Here is a 14,512-nt window from a genome sequence, read left to right on the forward strand (position 1 = left end):
TAAGGTATAAATAAATGTAAATAGAAGATGTCATTTTCTCCACAGCCAGTGGATTGCCTACTACACTCATGGTCATGAGTACCAAGCCCTCTTTAGAGACCATTGTCCTGAACTATCCTTTTTCTACATTCAATGCAAATCACTGTCCTGAACATGGCTTTCTTCTGTCAGTAGGACATGCTATTTATATGGTAAAAGGCACTTGAGCTCCAGCATAATGAGGTTGTTAACAGTATAGGTATTTATGTCAGTCAAACAGTTCAAATCCCAGCTCCACAACTACCACCTGTCCAACCTCCATCACATTGCTCAACCCCATGGGCCTCAGTTTTTTCACTGGCAATATGGCATAATGTCTGTCTCATAGGGTTGCTTGTGAGGATTAAATATTCAGTGTGAGGCCAGGTGCAGTGGTTCACGCCTGTTATCCCAGCACTTTGGAGGCCAAGGCATGTGGATCACTTGAGGCCAGGAGTTTGAGACTGGTCTGGCCAACATAGCAAGACCCCATCTCTACTAAAAATACAAAAAATTGGTGGTGCACACCTGTAATCCCAGCTATTTGGGAGGCTGAGGCATGAGAATCACTTCAACCTGGGAGGCAGAGGTTGCAGCAAGCCAAGATCACGCCACTGCACTCCAGCCTGGGCGACCGAGCGAGACTCTGTTCTCCAAAATAAGTAAATAAATAATGTTCAATGGAATTTTAATAATAATATGACATTAGATTTATACTCCATGGAGTTTAATACTAGGATCTTTCATTGGATTTAGTCTTCTTACCTGTGCTCAGCAACCCACTTCCTGACTTTTTTTTAGGTTGGTTATCCCTATTTAAGGTTGCTTTCATTCTTTGTGTGTTGATTCCTTTGAATTTATTTCCTGGGGCTGCTGTAACACAAAGTACCACAAACTTAAAACAACAGAACTTTTATTCTCTCTCGGTTCTGGAGGGCAGAAGTCTGACTGAAATCAAAGGGTTGGCACGGCCATGCTCTCCTTGGAGGCTCTAAAGGAGAACCCTTCCTTGCCTCTTCCTAGCTTCTGGTACTCCAGGGATTCCCTGGCTTATGACAGCATCACTCCAATCTCTCCTGTCTTCACATGACCTTCTCTGTGTGTGTCTCTCTGTGACCCCTTCTCTTAAGGACACCAATCATTGGATTTAGGGCCTACCCTAAATGTAGAATGATTTCATCTCAAGAGCTTAACTAATTACATCTGCAAGGACACTATTTCTAAACAATGTCATGGTCTGAGGTTCTGAGTGGATGTGATTTGGTGGGGAGAGGGGGTAGTGATACTATGCTACTCATTATACTTCCCTCTTGCAGAATTGCTTTACTACAGAGTTCTGGGAGGCTCCTGCCTTTGTCTCAATGTACACATGTCAAAGCTCAGGGCCTTGAGAATCTAAGGGCTGGGGGAACACAGACAACCTGGAAATCAGTAGTTTTGCCTTGTCTAACCCCCATCCCCTCACCACTGGCATGGCTACTTTTCGCAAGGAAGAAAAATCACTGTCAACTTGTTCTCAGTGTTGCCATTCCGTGTATGACACTGTAGCCCTTGGAGTGCTTCCCATTTGGGCTTTTAGCATCTTCAGAAGAAGAATAAGAAGAAGGAAAAAAGTGCTGTTTGGTATCATGCAGCAGTGTTTGTGTTTGCAAAATGTCTCTCCCATTGGATGATTCCAACAGGGGTAGGAGTTTTGAATTCTTACCTGCAATTTTCAGCTCTAGGGGATAATTGCAGAGAGAAAAACAACAATAACTTAGTTCTAGGGTATGAAAACATGCCAGATTTCCCCTTAATTCCTAGGCATTTAACAAGTCATTTTCCTGATGAACAACTCAGCTCTCTGATACCAAATTATGAGCCTTACAAAATCTACATTGATCCTTTTGCCTTAAGTACAAAGGAAGCTCTGGGGAAACAATGATCAATTTCATTAATTATTAGCTTAGGTACTTATATCCAGGACCTCTCCCTGTGTGTTTTATTTAAGTTCTGTTTGTATTTTAAGACTTTATTGTACATATGACTTTACATCCCTCCTGGATGTTTTCTTCCTTGCCCCGGCTTCTGATACTGCTCTTACTTTCTCATCTCTCTGACCATTTCTTCTCTTTTTTTTTCTCCTCCACCTCCTCTGCCTACTGTTTAATGCTGACGTTTTCCAGGATCCCTACTCTTCTCTCTGAACATGCAGCCCATGGATTTCTTTCTGTCTTTTTTTTTAGATGGAGTCTCTCTCTGTTGCCAGGCTGGAGTGCAGTGGGGCAATCTCGGCTCACTGCAATCTTCCCATCCTGGGTTCAAGCGATTCTCCTGCTTCAGCCTCCCGAGTAGCTGGGACTACAGGCTCACACCACCACGCCCAGCTAATTTTTGTATTTTTAGTAGAGACGGGTTTCACCATATTGGCCAGGATGGTCTCGATCTCTTGACCTCTTGATTCGCCCACCTCGGCCTCCCAAAGTGCTGGGATTACAGGCGTGAGCCACCGTGCCCGGGCCAGATTTCTTATATACTCTGAGGAGGTCAACTGCTCCCTGGATACTGATGACTCCCAAATCAGTATTTCCAACTGCACCCTTTTTTTCCTGAGTTTGATTTAGATTCAAAGGCATCAACTGCTTTTTAGGCGAATTGTGCTTGCATGTGCCCCATAGTCACTCAGTGACTGTAAATGTGAACTCATCACTTTTCTGCCCTAGACTTACCCTTCTCCACTCCTTCCCCTGTTCTCAGTCTTAGTGGACAGCTCAGGCCATAGCCAGGTGTCTCAAGTAGGAACTGGTGAGGTATCAAAGACTTTTCTCTCTTTCTCACTCCCACATTCAACGTCCATACCCTGTTGTTCTGCCTTCTAAGCATTTCTGAAATATCTCTCTCTCTTCAGTTTTACTAGCTCTGAATTTCAGACCTGGAATTAGATGACAACTCTCTTCTTGGCCGTTCCCTTATCCTCCTAACTGGACCATATCATGCTTAAACATTTCTGTGGTTTTCCATTGCCTACAGAATCCAATGGAGACTTACCATCAGGAAACAAAGGCCCTCCCTGATTGGCTCTTGCTCACCTGTCTCATCTCCTGCAGCTACCACCCCGCATTTCACCTCTCCATGGCCGCTTGCCATCTGACATGGGCACCATGCTCTTTCCTGTTTCCACAGCTTTGCTGATGCTGTTCTGTCCACCTGAAACACCGTTGCCACCGTTCCTTGCCTGGCTAATTCTTACACGACCTTAACTCAGAAGTATTATTCAAGAAACATTTATTGAGCACCAAGTATATGCCAAGTGGTATCAGAGTCCCAGTGGTGAACAAGCAGACAGGGACTCTGTCCTCATGAAACTTTATTCTAATAAAATTTTCAATGAACTACAATGTTGAGCTGAATGCTTCTCCCTCCACCTGCCCTTCCAGCAGCCTGTGTGTGCTCCATCACTACCTTTGGCCTGTTAGGCTGAAATCATCTTTCAGTCTCTCTTCTCTAACGCATTGTAAATTTCTTGAGGGTAGGGGCCATGCTGCAGTCTCACAGTATTCTTAGTGCCTGGAACAGTACTTAGCATTTGGTAGATTCTCAGTATGGTTCTCTTGTAACTCAACTATAGATTATGAATACACGACTCCACCTCTCAGCATAAACTCCCATTCTCAAGGAAGTTTTCCTTGACCCTCCAGAACAAGCCTGGCATCCTCATGATATGTCCCTTATACTGTATTTTTCCCAGAATTGGGTACTCATAACTAATTATGTTTTCAACTATTTACATTACATTTTTACATTTGGTTTTCTGCACTAAGTTGTAAATTCTGTGAGGTCCAAGGTATAGCTATCACACTGCATGGCCTAAAATAGGTGCTCAATAAATATTTGTTAACTAGAAAATTGACAAATTTTCTTGCTGGATAAAAATCCTGAATGAATTGCTGAGGCCTACAGAAAAATTAGAGCCAATTGCCTGCTGGCCCAATGCCTGACTCTACTCATCTGTAAAATGGAGATGTTCCTGGGGATAACGTTGTATAGCAGATAAACTTTACATTAAAACCATATCAAAACAGATATGTATAAATAGATTATACAAAAAACACGGGATTAAATAAACACATCAGCTGCAGTTCCAGATGGGCTCTTAATTACCTACTTCAGGAAGTGATGTTTTATTCCCCAACCAGACATATAACCATTTTCTTCTCTTTTCCTTCCCAGCATCCGATACAGCAGTTCCTGAGCAAAACAAAACAACAAAAACAGGACAGGTAAAAAATCTGTGAAGTATTTGAAGTGTATCACTTAAATCGTAAAAATCCACAGTAGTGGCCAGGCACCGTGGCTCATGCCTATAATCCCAGCACTTTGGGAGGCCAAGGTGGGCGGATCACATGATGCCAGAAATTTGAGATCACCCTGGCCAACACGGCAAAACCCCATCTCTATCAAAAATGCAAAAATTAGCCGGGCGTGGTGGCACGTGCCTGTAGTCCCAGCTACCCAGAAGGCTGAGGCATGAGAATTGCTTGAACCCAGGAGGCGGAGGTTGCAGTGAGCCGAGATGGCGCCATTGCACTCCAGCCTGGTGGCAGAGTGAGACTTTGTCTCTTAAAACAAAACAAAACAAAACAAAAAACAAACAAACAATCCACAGAAGTTTGCAGAATGGACTAGGAAAAGCAGGATATTGCTAAGTGGCAAAATTCATTGCAACGATTATGAAACAGCCCAAGAATTTATAGACTTGTACTCTTGGCAGAAAAAACCTTGATTGTTACTTCTGTATGTGCCAATGCTTTGAAAAGCAAAAAGAAAAAAATACAAAAAAACATTCAAGATCATTGTGTGTTCCTTCTGCGTGACCCAGAATTCATGACATACTGCAGAATCAACCTCTGTCATCAATATTTCTCATATTTTCTGAGGGTACTATTTTTATTATTACAAAAGTGATTCAAGCCATTTTAAGTGAAAGCTTCAGGCAGTACAGAAGTCTGTAAAGGATAAGTTAGGTTTCCCCATCCCCTCTTTCTTCTTCCCCATCTCTCTCTCAGACACTGTCTGTTGTCCTGTCCTGGTTGCGGTGCCCACTGTCTCTGGGATTCTGTGTGTTAGAGAATGGAACAGGAAGAGAGGGAGAGAGCATAGCTTGGTCAATGGAGATAGCAAATAGCCCCAGCAAGATGCCTCAATGCCTGCCTGCAGAGCAGCAGCTCTCAATTGGTGTCAGGGTCCCTTTATGCTTTTTTTTGTTTGTTTGTTTGAGACAAAGTCTCACTCTTGCCCAGGCTGGAGTGCAGTGGCGCAATCTTGACTCACTGCAACCTCTGCCTCCTGGGTTCAAGTGCTTCTCCTGCCTCAGCCTCCTGAGCAGCTGGGATTACAGGCACGCGCCATCATGCCCGGCTAATTTTTGTATTTTTAATAGAGATGGGGTTTAATTATGTTGTCCAGACTGGTCTTGAGTTACTAGCCTCAAGTGGTCCACCCGCCTTGGCCTCCCAAAGTGCCAGGATTACAGCTGTGAGCCAAGTGCCTGGCCTATACTCCTTTTTTTTTTTTAAACTTGGATTTTAATTATGTATGTAAATAGCAACATGAATGCAGGGAGTTCTAAGGCTTGTGCCTTATCTCTAAGTGAAAGGATTTCAGATTCGTTTGCTTGTAGGATGGCATCACCCAAGATAACAGAGACCTAGCATAGTTTTTCCTGAAGAAGAAAGCCAGTTTAATGTATTCAATACTGACTTCTCTGCTATTTTTCTGTAAAAATAATGATTGACTATATGAAGTTTCTGTTGCTTACCTATAACTGATTAAAATGTGTAGAGCATGGAATTTTCTACTTATTTTCAGATGAATTCTTCACATTTCCTGGCTTTAGAAAGTTCTCCTTCCAAAAATCTTCCACAACTATGTAACGTTGTAAACCCTGGTCATATAATCTGTCCTTTCTGACCTGCACAAACTCGATGGCTTGTTGTGGATAATGGATAGAGGCTGCTAATCCCATGAAACCAGATAGAAATGCCTGCTTCTTTATTTTGGAACCTCTAGCCAAAAGAAGTCCAACAAGGCCAGCAAAATCAATAACACCTAGTCCTGGAAAAAATCCAGCAGGTGCATTTTGGAGATATTCATAGCTGTCTCACACCCATTGAACCAAACTTTACATCTTGGGCTTTGTTTAGGAGTACCTTTCCTGACACCAACTTGTATATAGCTCATGACAATGTCAAAGCTGAGAGATGCTTTCCTAAGCTGAGTCCTTGACTCCTCCACATGTTTAGGTTGGTCCCTGAGAACTTAGTAGAGTAAAAGCTCATAAACTTTCATGGGATTTTGGGGGAGGGGTGTCCTTTTTTGGTGCCGCATAGACTTTGAAGGTGAGTAGGCTCAGGCTGGCCAGCCCCATGGACCTCTAAACCACCTTGAACATGTTGCTGGCAGTGGGGGCTTTCACAAGGTCTTTTTATACTTTTGAAACTCAGTTTCTAGCCTGGGCAAGATGGCGAGACCCCGTCTCTACAAAAATAAAAATTAAAAAAAAAATTAGCCAAGTGTGGTATCATGTACCTATAATCCAGGCTACTTTGGGAGGCTGGGGTGGGAGGATCACTTGAGTCCAGGAGGTTGAGGCTGCAGTGAGCCTTGTCTGTGCCACTGCACCACAGCATAGGCAACAGAGAGGGACCCTGTCTCAAAAAAAATAACAGCCTGGGTCCTGTGGCACACGCCTGTAATCCCACTTTGGGAAGCCGAGGCAGGAGGATTGCTTGAGCCCAGAAGTTCAAGACCAGCCTGGGCAAAATAGTGAGACTCTGTCTCTACGCAAAATTAAAAAAAAAAAATAGCCAGGCATCGTGATGCATGCCTGCAGTCCCAGCTACTCAGGAGGCTGAGGTGGGAGGGTTGCTTGAACCCGGGAATTCAAGGTTGCAGTGAGCTGTAATCATTGCCACTGCACTCCAGCCTGGGCAAGAGTGAGACCTTGTCTCTACAAAAGAAAAAAAAATCAGTTTCTTAAAACTGAGACTTTGTTTTGTTTTTGATTCTCTAGACTGCTCAGAAGAAAAAACTGAGACATTTTTACAATTAAAAAAATTTTTTAGGCCAGGTGCAGTGGCTCATGCCTATAATCCCAGCACTTTGGGAGGCCAAGGTGGGCAGATCACTTGAGGTCAGGAGTTCGAGACCAGCCTAGCCAACATGGTGGAAACCCATCTCTACTAAAAACACAAAAATTAGCCGGGCTTGGATATGCATGCCTGTAACCCCAGCTACGTGGGAGGTTGAGGCAGGAGAATTCCTTGAACTCGGGAGGCAGAGGTTGCAGTGAGCTGAGATCACACCACTGCACTCCAGCCTGGCTGACAGAGTGAGACTCTGTCTCAAAAAAAAAAAAAAAAATTTAATCCCAGCAATTTGGAAGGCCATGGCAGGAGCTTGAGCCCAGCCTGGGCAACATAGCGAGATACCATCTTATTTTTTAAATTAAAAAAAAAAAAGTTTAAACTTTTCCTTTAGGTTCAGGGGTACATGTGCAAGTTTGTTATACAGGTGTCTGTATTTTAAACATTTTAAAAAATCAATTTATTTAAAAATAATAACAAACTCACTTTGTGCTAACATAACATGTTTTATGGCAACTAACTCTATTTTGAAAAAAATATTAGTGAGAAAAATGAATGAAAAAATTAGTGAGAAAAATGGCATTGTTTTACATTTTTTGCAAGTCTCATTAATATCTGGCTTAATAGGAGACAGAGGGATTCTCATCTCTGTTTCCACATTCTGTATAAGTGAGAGCAATGACGTCACACATCACATAGCCTCTGGGAAAGTATACTGTATATCTCATGACAGAATGATAGTGAAAATGGCAAAAAAATGTCCCATGAAAATCATTTTGATCTCATGGGCCCCCCATCTAGACTTTGAGAACCACTGCTGTAGAAAATGTGAAATTAAGTTTCATTTTCTCTTTCATCCTGTTTTCTCTAGAAGCCTAAGTCAGCCATGAAAAGAGTGGCACAGGGCTAGGGAGAGCTCAAAGGATTTGAGCAGTGGCTAGGAAAGAGATTTGACCATGGAGAACACAGCTCACAACAGTTGTTTTTTTATCCTCAGACCCCTGAGCCCCACAGCTCCTTATGCCTGATGTCTAACACTTCAGAAGATTTTGGGATATGGGTCACGTGTTTTAGGCTTTCAGAGGTTTTTGACAAAAGGTGGTGAGATGTAGTGAAACTGCTGGTGGTTGTAAGGTACTATTGGGCTGGCGTGTCATCTTGTGAGGGTGGCGTCTAGCAGTGACTGGGCCCATCTCCTTGCCTGTGTCCCATCAGATGGATGGAATACCCATATCCATGAAGAATGAAATGCCCATCTCCCAACTACTGATGATCATCGTCCCCACCTTGGGATTTTTGCTCTTGGCATTGCTCGTGGCGTTTCTCCTGAGAGGTAAGGAGGGAGGGCCAGGTGATGGAGCACTTCAGAACCCTGGCGACTGCGGGAGGATCTGGAGTTGTCTCCACTTCCTTCCCCTTTATCCCTCCCCAGAGAGGCTCAGTTCTGCCATTGTTCCCATTCCAGCCAGGGAGGTAACAGGTAAGCTCATTCTCCCCAAGCTGCTAAATGGCTCTGTGTATTAACCTCCTGGTAGAGTTTACATTTTGGAAAAGGAAAAAAAGCAGAAGAGCACCTTCATTTATTGGATATTTCTGTGCCAGTCCTGATGGTATACTCTTGATGGGCCTAATTCATTTTATCCCTATTACTGCCTTAAGAGGAAAGTACTATTCCTTGTTCATTTTGTTCACTTTCTCTGTTCTTTGGTTGAGAAAACCCTAGCTTGTCTCTTCTTTTGGCTAGGATTGTTGCAGGACAAAGACTATGAACAATCCTGGTTTTCTTCTTCTTCTTCTAATTTTTTTTTTTTTTGAGACGGAGTCTCATTCTGTTGCCCAGGCTGGAGTGCAGTGGCATGATCTCAGCTTACTGCACCTCCGCCTCCTGGGTTCAAGTGATTCTCCTGCCTTAGCCTCCTGAGTAGCTGAGACTACAGGTTCACGTCATCACATGGGGCTAATTTTTGTATTTTTAGTATAGAGGAGGTTTCACCATGTGGGCTAGGTTGGACTCAAACTCCTGACCTCAGGTGATCCGCCCACTTAGGCCTCCCAAAGCTCTGGGATTACAGGCATGAGCCACCATGCCTGGCCTGATCCTGGTTTTCTTATATGTTCCCTAAAAGCAAGCTTTCTTAACTTGGAGGCCACAGATGGACTTAAAGGGTAATGTGAATCCTTTGAAATCACATGCAAAAGCGTTTATGTGTTCACGCCTGCATTTTTCAGGGGACAAGGTCTGTAGTTTTCATTAAATTCGCAAGCTGCTCCATGACCTTGCACCTCCATCCCACCCCTGCCCCCCGCCCCCAAAAGTTTTAAAATACTACAAAAGTAGCCATGAAACAGCTTACGGTTTTCATGCAAACTATAGGCACATGGCACCTGGTACTGTTGTAAAATGGGGATAAATTGTTCTGGACTCATTAACAAAAGCTGTTTCAGGGCAGTACATCAGGAGATGAGACTAGTAACCATCTCAGCTGATTTGAATAATAGTGAAACTTGTATAGTTCAACACCTGCCCCAGGTGCAAAAGGAAATTTAAAATTTACTGGAATCCTGCTGTTAGCCTTCATACAAAGGCATGATTACAGTTTTGGAAAATTCTGAGTATGTCTCGTAAAGAAATGTTTTAAAATCCAAGTGAGTACTTGAATTCTGGATAGGCAGATGACTCAGAATGAAATAGTTTAACAGCATTGCCAGAATGTTGGAACAACTTTGTAATTGATGAGCACTGACTGTGGTTAAAATAACAAGCGTTTGACCTGGGAAAGGGAATGGCTTTTTCTGCCAAAGCCAGCCACTGGTTCTCACCTTTGGCCCACGTCTGCTCTTTGGGAGGCAGCACTGGAATTCCCCCAGCATTTTGCACGTTCTATGCACCGCAGCCACTCTGCTCACACTGTGGCCTTGTCTTTTCAGGGAAACTCATGGAAACCTATTGTTCGCAGAAACACACAAGGTAATTTTTCTTGCATGAATGGGTGTTGTAATGCTTGTACAAGCTGTTACAAATGATTAGATACTACTCAGTGCTTTAATGACTTGAGCTTGTGTTACGATTAAACATAGAGTTGGAAAGATGTGACATTAGAAGTGAAAAAGTTGTGCAGATTTAGCTCACATTAACCTGTGTCTTGGTTAACATTCTGAGCAAAATGCCAGTACCAAGGCAGGTGGGATTAACAGAAGTATAGCATGCAAAAGAAAGAAGGTGATATGGCACTTTACTCTGAAATTTTTTGTTCACCTATGGGTAAGTTAGTTTAAGAGGCCATTGTTAAACTGAGTTTATTGAGGAGAGTTGGCAATATGGAAAATGAAAAAAGCATGTAGAATATTGTTCCTGGGAGTTGGTTCCTCTGCCCAGTTAGACCATGGGAGCAGCTTGTTTTGGGGCCTTTTTAAAAATAGTATTTGAAGATTCTCTAGTAAGGGATTTTAGCTATCTGCCCTGTTCTATAGCTTTTGGAAAAGAAATTTTAAAAAAGGTGTAAATTATTAATGAAGGCCTTACCTAATTAATTGCATTCACTAATTAGTTGCATTAATACCACAATATGTATTAACAAGAAGGAAAATTGACACCCAGCAAGGTGACCTTTCAAGGTCATACTTAGAGACCTTTTGGTAAATAAATGTATTGAAATCATGATTTTATATTTTGCTAAGTATTTTTTTAATCTCGTTATGATGGATTGGCAGAAACTCTTTTTCCCCTGCAGCCTCAGTTTTCCCATCTGTAAAATGTGGAGCTTTGACTAAATGAACTGTGAGCCCTTTGAACTTTAAGGGTAATTGCATTGTAACTTAGCAGCATCTGTCTTTTGTTTTGTTTTCTAGTCTTGTGTTTCCCATTATGAGCCCCTCTTTTCTGTTTACAGGCTAGACGGATTTGGAGATAGTAAAAATGTCCTCAATGACGTGCAGCATGGAAGGGAAGATGAAGACGGCCTTTTTACCCTCTAACGATGCAGTAGCATGTTAGATTGAGGATGGGGGCATGACACTCCAGTGTCAGAATAAGTCTTAGTAGGTTTCTTTGTTTCATAAAAAAGACTCACTTATTCCATGGATGTCATTGATCCAGTTTTGCTTTAGTTTCATGAATGAAAGGTACTTTAGAGACCACAACTTCTCTGTCCATGCTCTAAATCATCCCTGTAGAATCACTGCTAAGTGATCTTTCACAGTACACTTGAACACTTTCAGTCACGGTGAACTCCTTACCACACGCAAGGGAGTCCATTCAATCTCAGAGCAGTTCTGAGATTAAGAAATATTTAAAGCAAAATCTGTCTCTGGATGACATCTGCCTATAGGTCCTAGTTGAGCTCCTTATGCCTATACAGAACATCTCTTCTTTATTAACTTGCTGGATCAGTGTTGTGTGAACTAACAGGACAAAAAATCTATAGGCTCCATCAGTCAATAAGACTGATTTTTTTTTCCTCTCTTAAAGGTAATGTCAAGAGAGTAGAAATCCAAAAGATGGTTACCTTTGGAGAAACATGTGCTTATTCCATTAATGTTGCTATTGCTCTAAGCATGCTGGGAAGTACTGGAGAGCTGTTCACTCTTCAGGTATTGGAAGGAGAATCTCATGTTTCTCCAAATTTCCTTGCTTCTGGGATACAATTTCTTGTTCTTTTGTTACCCTAATTGCCTTCATCTCGTGTGTATTTGTATCTCTCCTTTTATGTCCGGCTTTCAGAGTTCGTTGTCTCACTGCAGGTATGATATGAGCAGCACAGAGCCTATGGTTCATTAACAATGCAGGAAATGACATGGAATCACACCATAACTGTGACTCACTTCTTTATTTTTTTTCTTGAGACGGAGTGTGCTCTGTTGCCCAGGCTGAAGTGCAATGAACAATCTCGGCTCACTGCAACCTCTGCCTCCCAGGTTCAAGCGATTCTCCTGCCTCAGCCTCCTGAGTGAGCAGCTGGGCTTACAGGTGCGTGCCACCATGCCCACCAATTTTTGTATTTTTAGTAGAGATGGGGTTTCACTGTATTGGCCAGGTGGGTCTCCAGCTCCTGACCTCAGGTAATCTGCCTGCCTCGGCCTCCCAGAGTGCTGGGATTACAGGCTTGAGCCACTGCACTTGGCCAACATTGAATCACTTCTAAAACTCCTAAATTTTCTATTATTTTCTTTTCACATTTGAGTGTCTTTAGAGGTGACCATAGTGTCACATCCTAATTCTTGCTTGGGGAATTTAATTTTGGAAACAGGGAAGAGTCTGGGGGAGTAAAATGTGGTGAATGACAGGGATATTCAACCAGGGGCAGTGCGTGGATGTGAAAGCAAGGCAATCCAAATAAGTTTCTGTAAATATAATTCATGGAAATGTGCTCCTCAGTAACAACAGGTTTAATTTAAAACTTTAATAACTACTAACACGAGGAGCCCTGGGAGAGAGATTAAAGCAAACAGTTGTTGAATGAATGAATAAAAAACATGTGTGCCTGAGTGAGGGGGGCTTCTGGCTGGGTAGAAATGTGGAAAGTAAACCAGATCTGAAAGACGTTTCTGTGAAGGACTTCCCAGCATGTTTAGAGCAATAGCAACATTAATGGAATAAGTACGTGGTTCTCTAAAGGTAGCCATCTTTGGATTTCAACTCTCTTGACATTACATTTGAGAGAGAAAAAAGTCAGTCTAATTACTTGACTGGCGAAGCCTATAGATTTTTTTGTCCTATTAGTTCACACAACACTGATCCAGCAGTTAGTAAACATCCCCCTCACCTGGGTACTTGGAAAAACTGGCCCAGGGCAGCCTGACTTCTGACTTGTTCAGTTGCGGTTGGGCAGAATGATTGGCACCAATGATGAAAACAATGAGCAGCAGATTGGCAGCTGTTTCTTTTCTTTTCTCTTCTATTTTCTTTTCTCCTCTTTTTGAGACGGAGTTTTGCTGTTGTTGCCCAGGCTGGAGTGCAATTGCATGATCTTGGCTCACTGCAACCTCTGCCTGGTGGGTTCAAACGATTCTCCTGCCTCAGCCTCCCAAGCAGCTGGGATTACAGGCGCCCGCCACCACCCTTGGCTAATTTTTTATATTTTTAGTAGAGATGGGTTTTGCCATGTTGGCCAGGCTGGTCTCGAACTCCTGACCTTAGGTGATGTGCCCGCCTTGGCCTCCCAAAGTTCTGGGATTACAGGCGTGAGCCACTGTGCCTGGCCCTTTTATTTTTTTATTTTTATTTTTTAGGTCAACTTGGCTTTGATGTCAGCTTAAGATACTTAAAGTGATTTTGTCTAGTGTGCTAAACTCAAACATTTATTTAGAAACATTGGGGAAGTGGATCTAGGCCAGGTTCAGGGCCTAAATTCCCCATCTGGAAAATGGAGTGGGGCTAGATGGCTTTGTGTATGTAGTCAGGTTATAATATCTTGTGAGGTAATGATACATTAGTAGGTTAGCACGAGCTATCCCTAACTTAGCTCACGCTCCCTATCCACCTTCCAAAACCACCGCCATTATCAATGTCACTACCAACTTGGGTCTGACTAGAAAAAGAAGACAACAGACACTTCCTAAACAGAACATTTAAACTCAATGAATATTACTTTTCTGTTTTGCAAAGGGGTATTTTCAATCGATTCCCAAATATATTTCTGAAACTCCTTGTACCGACTAAGAAACACTGACATGAGCAATCATAGTATTTTAGAGCTGGTAGTAGCCTCCAGGAGCCTCTGTCCTAGTAGTTCTCAATGTTAGCTGAACAATCAACTGGGGAGCTTTTTAAATGCCAATTCCTGAGTCCTACCCTTTAAGAGATTCTTTCTGTAATTGGTCTAGGGTATGACTTGGGCATCTGAATTTTTGAAAAATGTCCCAAAGTGGTTCTAATGTGGAACCAAGGTCTGAAAAATGCTGGTCTAGCCCGGTGGCTCTCAAACTATGCACTTCAGACCAGCAGCCTCAGCATCACTGGTACTCGATAGAAATGCAAATTCATGTCCTTCACCCCATACCTCCAGAATCAGAAACTCTGGGGGTAGAGCCTAGCAAACTGTGTTTTAACAGACCCTCCAGATGATTCTGATGCACGTTAGAGTTTGAGAAATGTTGCACCGTAGTAATTCCTAATAGATTAAGCGTTCAAGAGAAGAATCTCCCTTTACCAGGGCTGTGTGGTGGTGGGCTTGGCCAGACAGAGGGTCAGGAGCTTCCAGTACCGGGGGCAAAGGCCCTGCTGCTTCACCTCCTTTAAGCTGACGTCACTTTCTGCCTGGATTCCTGCAGTATCTTCCTAATTATAATCTCCGACTTGACTCCTTTTCCTCTCTGTTCTCCATGCTGTGGCAGAGATACCCTCTTTCAATACAGGTATGGGATTTGTCTCC

General features: G+C 42.8%; 1 protein-coding gene and 1 pseudogene across 2 annotated transcripts in view; one reads left to right on the top strand and one right to left on the bottom strand.

The window, feature by feature from the left end:
* The window catches only part of TIMD4 (T cell immunoglobulin and mucin domain containing 4), a 41,599-nt gene extending 30,317 nt beyond the window's left edge, over positions 1-11,282 (top strand). The window contains exons 6-9 of one of the 2 annotated variants that reach the window (XM_003268566.4): positions 4,228-4,277; positions 8,358-8,475; positions 10,071-10,110; positions 11,033-11,215. In XM_003268566.4, the coding sequence (XP_003268614.2) occupies positions 4,228-4,277; positions 8,358-8,475; positions 10,071-10,110; positions 11,033-11,117 (293 nt within the window). In that variant the 3' untranslated portion in view covers positions 11,118-11,215. Of the gene's footprint in view, positions 1-4,227; positions 4,278-8,357; positions 8,476-10,070; positions 10,111-11,032 lie in introns of both variants that reach the window. The other variant, XM_003268567.4, reaches the window with a different exon arrangement.
* Positions 5,852-6,448, bottom strand: LOC115837259 (annotated as a pseudogene).
* Positions 11,283-14,512: the final 3,230 nt, after the last annotated feature.

This window comes from Nomascus leucogenys, chromosome 2, assembly GCF_006542625.1.
Source record: "Nomascus leucogenys isolate Asia chromosome 2, Asia_NLE_v1, whole genome shotgun sequence".
Taxonomy (NCBI): Eukaryota; Metazoa; Chordata; class Mammalia; order Primates; family Hylobatidae; genus Nomascus; species Nomascus leucogenys.